This window comes from Salmo salar, chromosome 06 (assembly GCF_965601325.2).
Source record: "Salmo salar chromosome 06, fSalSal1, whole genome shotgun sequence".
Taxonomy (NCBI): Eukaryota; Metazoa; Chordata; class Actinopteri; order Salmoniformes; family Salmonidae; genus Salmo; species Salmo salar.
Window position 1 is genome coordinate 97479133 of NC_138296.1, and position 5868 is coordinate 97485000.

At 43.5% G+C, this 5868-nt stretch overlaps 1 protein-coding gene across 2 annotated transcripts in view; it reads right to left on the reverse strand.

Annotated features, from left to right (window-relative positions):
• Positions 1 to 973: 973 nt before the first annotated feature.
• The window catches only part of LOC106591869 (runt-related transcription factor 2), a 69596-nt gene continuing 64701 nt past the window's right edge, over positions 974 to 5868 (reverse strand). The window contains exons 6-7 of one of the 2 annotated variants that reach the window (XM_082977112.1): positions 5289 to 5297; positions 974 to 2520 (exon numbers count right to left, since the gene is read on the reverse strand). In XM_082977112.1, the coding sequence (XP_082833238.1) occupies positions 2042 to 2520; positions 5289 to 5297 (488 nt within the window). In that variant the 3' untranslated portion in view covers positions 974 to 2041. Of the gene's footprint in view, positions 2566 to 5288; positions 5298 to 5868 lie in introns of both variants that reach the window. The other variant, XM_082977113.1, reaches the window with a different exon arrangement.

Here is a 5868-nt window from a genome sequence, read left to right on the forward strand (position 1 = left end):
TATAGTCCTGTTATATAGTCCTGTTATATAGTCCTGTTATATATAGTCCTGTCATATAGTCCTGTTATATAGTCCTGTTATATAGTCCTGTTATATATAGTCCTGTTATATAGTCCTGTTATATAGTCCTGTTATATAGTCCTGTTATATATAGTCCTGTTATATATAGTCCTGTTATATATAGTCCTGTCATATAGTCCTGTTATATATAGTCCTGTCATATAGTCCTGTTATATAGTCCTGTTATATATAGTCCTGTTATATAGTCCTGTTATATAGTCCTGTTATATAGTCCTGTTATATAGTCCTGTTATATAGTCCTGTTATATAGCCCTGTCATATAGTCCTGTCATATAGTCCTGTCATATAGTCCTGTTATATAGTCCTGTTATATATAGTCCTGTTATATATAGTCCTGTTATATAGTCCTGTTATATATAGTCCTGTTATATATAGTCCTGTCATATAGTCCTGTTATATAGTCCTGTTATATATAGTCCTGTTATATATAGTCCTGTTATATAGTCCTGTTATATATAGTCCTGTTATATAGTCCTGTTATATAGTCCTGTTATATAGTCCTGTTATATATAGTCCTGTTATATAGTCCTGTTATATAGTCCTGTTATATAGTCATGTTATATATAGTCCTGTTATATAGTCCTGTCATATAGTCCTGTTATATAGTCCTGTTATATAGCCCTGTCATATAGCCCTGTCATATAGTCCTGTTATATAGTCCTGTCATATAGTCCTGTTATATATAGTCCTGTTATATATAGTCCTGTTATATAGTCCTGTTATATATAGTCCTGTCATATAGTCCTGTTATATAGTCCTGTTATATAGTCCTGTTATATAGTCCTGTTATATATAGTCCTGTTATATATAGTCCTGTTATATAGTCCTGTTATATATAGTCCTGTCATATAGTCCTGTTATATAGTCCTGTTATATAGTCCTGTTATATAGTCCTGTTATATTGTCTTAGTACATAACATACTCAGCTAAAAGCCTTATAGAAATCCAAAACAAGCCATCTGCTAAAAACAGCCTGAAGAATTGTCTTGTAGGCTGTGGATGATGATACTGGAGTATTGTAGTACTATGGTATCGTACTATATAGTAGTATTGTAGTACTATGGTATAGTACTATATAGTAGTATTGTAGTACTATGGTATAGTACTATATAGTAGTATTGTAGTACTATATAATTGTATTATAGTACTATGGTATAGTACTATATAATAGTATTGTAGTACTATGGTATAGTATTGTAGTACAATGGTATAGTACTATATAGTAGTATTGTAGTACTATGGTATAGTACTATATAATAGTATTGTAGTACTATGGTATAGTACTATATAATAGTATTGTAGTACTATGGTATAGTACTATATAATAGTATTGTAGTACAATGATACTATGTGGTAATACTTTAGTATTATAATGTCTTCTCCACTGGGGCCGGCGGTCTGCCATAATTGTTGATGTTTGTGTCTCATTGACGCTGAGAGGAGACGAGATCCCTTTGTAGTGTCTGTCTGTCTGGCCACAACACATTCCTCCAGACAGGTTCATACTAGTCATTCCTTTTGTTTCTTTCGTTATTTTATCTCAGAGTATATATCTCAGAGTATATAGTTGTGTTTATTCATCACAAATCAACAGCTCCCTTTTTAAAAGGTTTTGTGCTTTTAAAAACCATGACATCAGATGTCACGCCGACTTTCTTTCGGGCCTCCTCTCCTTTCCTCCTTCTCTTCATCCTCCTCCTCCTCCTCCTCTTCCTCCTCCTCCTCCTCCTCTTCTCCTCCTCCTCCTCATCTTCCTCCTCTTCCTCCTCCTCCTCCTCCTCTTCTCCTCTTCCTCATCGTCCTCCTCCTCTTCTTCCTCCTCCTGTTCCCGCCTCTTTCATCTTTTCCAACTCCTCCTCCTCTTCCTCCTCTCCTCCTCCTCCTCCTCATCTTCCTCCTCTTCCTCCTCCTCCTGTTCCCGCCTCTTTCATCTTTTCCAACTCCTCCTCCTCTGTCCTTCTCAGTAAGGTCTCCAGACGGCTTCGTCCATGCGCCCCCCAGCATTGTTGAGTACAGTAGGGGAGTTACTGTGACTCCCATCCCCTTCCACCGCCCCCTCGCCCCCACCTTGGCTGGGCAGGTTAGGGTTAACCAGGGAGCTGCCGGTGGAGGCGCTTGTGCAGGGAGGAACCACCCTGGAGGGTGAGCGGTCCCCCCCAGGAACCATGGAAAACTGGTACGACCCGGAGGAGGCCCCGTAGTAAAGATAGGGAGTACTGCTGGTTTGGAAGGGTCCACTCTGACTTTGGGCTGAACCGGGGTAAGGAGGTGGCAGGTAGGTGTGGTAGTGGGCGGAGCCTAGCGACATGGCGGCGGTGACGGGAGGGGTGTAGGTGAAGGTGGCGGGGTAGTGCATTCTGGGACTGGAAAAACGAGACTCCGTCAGAGAGGGGAGACCCGGGAACTGACGATCAAACTGGCCTGGGAACGGACTGAGGTCTGATGGGGAGAGAGAGAGAGAGAGAGAGAGAGAGAGAGACACAGAGAGACACAGAGAGACACAGAGAGACACAGAGAGACACAGAGAGAGAGAGAGAGAGAGAGAGAGAGAGAGAGAGAGACACAGAGAGACACAGAGAGACACAGAGAGACACAGAGAGACACAGAGAGACACAGAGAGAGAGAGAGAGAGAGAGAGAGAGAGAGAGACAGAGAGAGAGAGAGAGAGAGAGAGAGAGAGAGAGAGAGAGAGATGGATGGATGGATGGATGGATGGATGGATGGATGGATGGAGGGAGGGAGGGAAAGTGAGAGAGGGGTGGAGAGAGAGAGAGAGAGAGAGAGAGAGAGAGAGAGATGGATGGAGGGAAAGTGAGAGAGGGGTGAAGAGAGAGAGAGAGAGAGAGAGAGAGAGAGAGATGGATGGAGGGAAAGTGAGAGAGGGGTGGAGAGAGAGAGAGAGAGAGAGAGAGAGAAATTAGTTTCATTAATTTGTCTTTATCGTCCCTTCATAAAGAAAACAATTTATTTATTCTCTATTAATGTGGTTCCAATAAGATAAGAAAATCTATTTTACAATCTATTTTTGGAGAGCTGTGCCAAGACAGCAGCAAACAAGCCCAAACTAAAATAATATTTATTGTATCATTTCAAACCTAAATGGTAGGGAATGTGCTATTGAACATGTTCTCATTGTGTTCAGAGTTGTAACATTCGAAAAGAAATGATCGTGCTTTGAACAAAAATGATTGGCTGCTTTATCAGATGTGTTAACCCAGCAAACTGGGAACATTCCCAGAACATTAGCTAAAATTCCCCAATACTTTCTAGTTAGGGTTTTATCTAACATTCTATAATATTAGGATGATAACATCCACTACTAACCCAGAGAAATACTGGTAACTGAAACATGGTTAAAGAGTACTAACCCAGAGAAATACTGGTAACTGTGGGATTGAACATGTAATCTTCAGATCTACAGCCAGATCATTAACACTCTGCAACACCAAATCAAATCAAACTTTATTTGTCACATGAGCCGAATACAACAGGTGTAGACCTCACCGTAAAATGCTTACTTACAAGCCCTTAACCAACAGTGCAGTTCAAGAGGAGTTAAGAAAATATTTACCAAATAAACTAAAGTAAAAATATGTACTGGTACCGAGTCAGTGTGCCGGGGTACAGGTTAGTTGAGGTCGTTTGTAAATCTTTTCACTCTCCTGAGGGGGAAAAGGTGTTGTCGTGCCCTCTTCACGACTGACTTGGTGTGTTTGGACCATGATAGTTCGTTGGTGATGTGGACACCAAGGAACTTGAAACTCTCGACCCGCTCCACTACAGCCCCGTCGATGTTAATAGAGGCCTGTTTGGCCCGTCTTTTTCTGTAGTCCACGATCAGCTCCTTTTGTCTTGCTGACATCGAGGGAGAGATTGTTGTCCTGGCACCACACTGCCAGTTCTCTGATCTCCCTATAGGCTGTCTCATTGTTGGTAATCAGGCCTACCACTGTTGTGTCGTCAGCAAACTTAATGATGGTGTTGGAGTCGTGTTTGGCCACGCAGTCGTGGGTGAACAGGGAGTACAGGAGGGGACTGAGCACACACCCCTGAGGGGCTCCGGTGTTGAGGATCAGCATGGCAGATGTGTTGTTGCCTTCTCTTACCACCTGGGGGCGGCCCGTCAGGAAGTCCAGGATCCAGTTGCAGAGGGAGGTATTTAGTCCCAGGGGTCCTTAGCTTAGTGATGAGCTTTGAGGGCACTATTGTGTTGAATGCTGAGCTGTAGTCAGTGAACAGCATTCTCACAGGTGGGAAAGGGCAGTGTGGAGTGCGATTGAGATTGTGTCATCTGTGGATCTATTGGGGCGGTATGTGAATTGGAGTGGGTCTAGGGTTTCCAGGAGGATGCTGTTGATGTGAGCCATGACCAGCCTTTCAAAGCACTTCATGGCTACTGACGTGAGTGCTAAGGGGTTGTAATCATATAGGCAGGTTACCTTCGCTTTCTTGGGCACAGGGACTATGGTGGTGTGCTTGAAACATGTAGGTATTACAGACTCGGTCAGGGAGAGGTTGAAAATGTCAGTGAAGTCAGTTGGTCTGCGCATGCTTTGGGTACACGTCCTAGTAATCTATCTGGCCCCGCGGCTTTGTGAATGTTGGCCTGTTTAAAGGTCTTGCTCACATCGGCTACCGAGAGCGTTATCACACAGTCATCCTGAACGTCTGGTGTTCTCATGCATGCTTCAGTGTTGCTTGCCTCAAAGCGAGCATAAAAGGCATTTAGCTCGTCTGGTAGGCTCGCGTCACTGGGCAGCTCGCGGCTGGGTTTCCCTTTATAGTCCGTAATAATTTTCAATCCCTGCCACATCGGACGAGCGTCAGAGCCGGTGTAGTAGGATTCAATCTTAGTCCTGTATTGACACTTTGCCTGTTTGATGGTTCATCTGAGGGCATAGCGGGATTTCTTATAAGCATCCAGATTAGTGTCCAGCTCCTTGAAAGCGGCAGCTCTAGCCTTTAGCTCGATGCGGATGTTGCCTGTTATCCATGGCTTCTGGTTGGGATATGTAAGTAAAGTCACTGTGGGGTCGATGTCATCGATGCATTTATTGATGAAGCCGATGACTGAGGTGGTGTATTCCTCGATGCCATTGGATGAATCCCGGAACATATTCCAGTCTGTGCAGCAAAACAGTCCTGTAGTTTAGCATCTGCTTCATCTGACCACTTCTGGATTTATGTATTCATATTGAGTGAGTCACTGGTACTTCCTGATTTAGTTTTTGCTTGTAAGCAGGAATCAGGAGGATAGAGTTATGGTCAGATTTGCCAAATGGAGGGCGAGGGAGAGCTTTGTATGTGTCTCTGTGTGTGGAGTAAAGGTGGTCTAGAGTTTATTTTCCTCTGGTAGCATATCTAACATGCTGATAGAAGGTACAACAGATTTATGTTTGCCTGCATTAAAGTCCCCGGCCACTAGGAGCGCTGCTTCTGGATGAGCATTTTCTTCTTTGCTTTATGGCCTTATACAGCTGGTTGAGTGCGGTCTTAGTGCCAGCTTCGTTCTGTGGTGGTAAATAGACGGCTATGAATAATATAGATGAGAACTCTCTTGGTAGATAGTGTGGTCTACAGCTGATCATGAGGTACTCTACCTCTTGGTAGATAGTGTGGTCTACAGCTTATCATGAGGTACTGTATCTCAGGCGAGCAATACCTCGAGATTTCTTTAATATTTAACATCGCGCACCAGCTGATGCTAACAAACAGACACATAACCCCACCCCTCGTCTTACCAGACGTGGCTTCTCTGTTCTGCCGGTGCATTTCAAATCCCTCCAT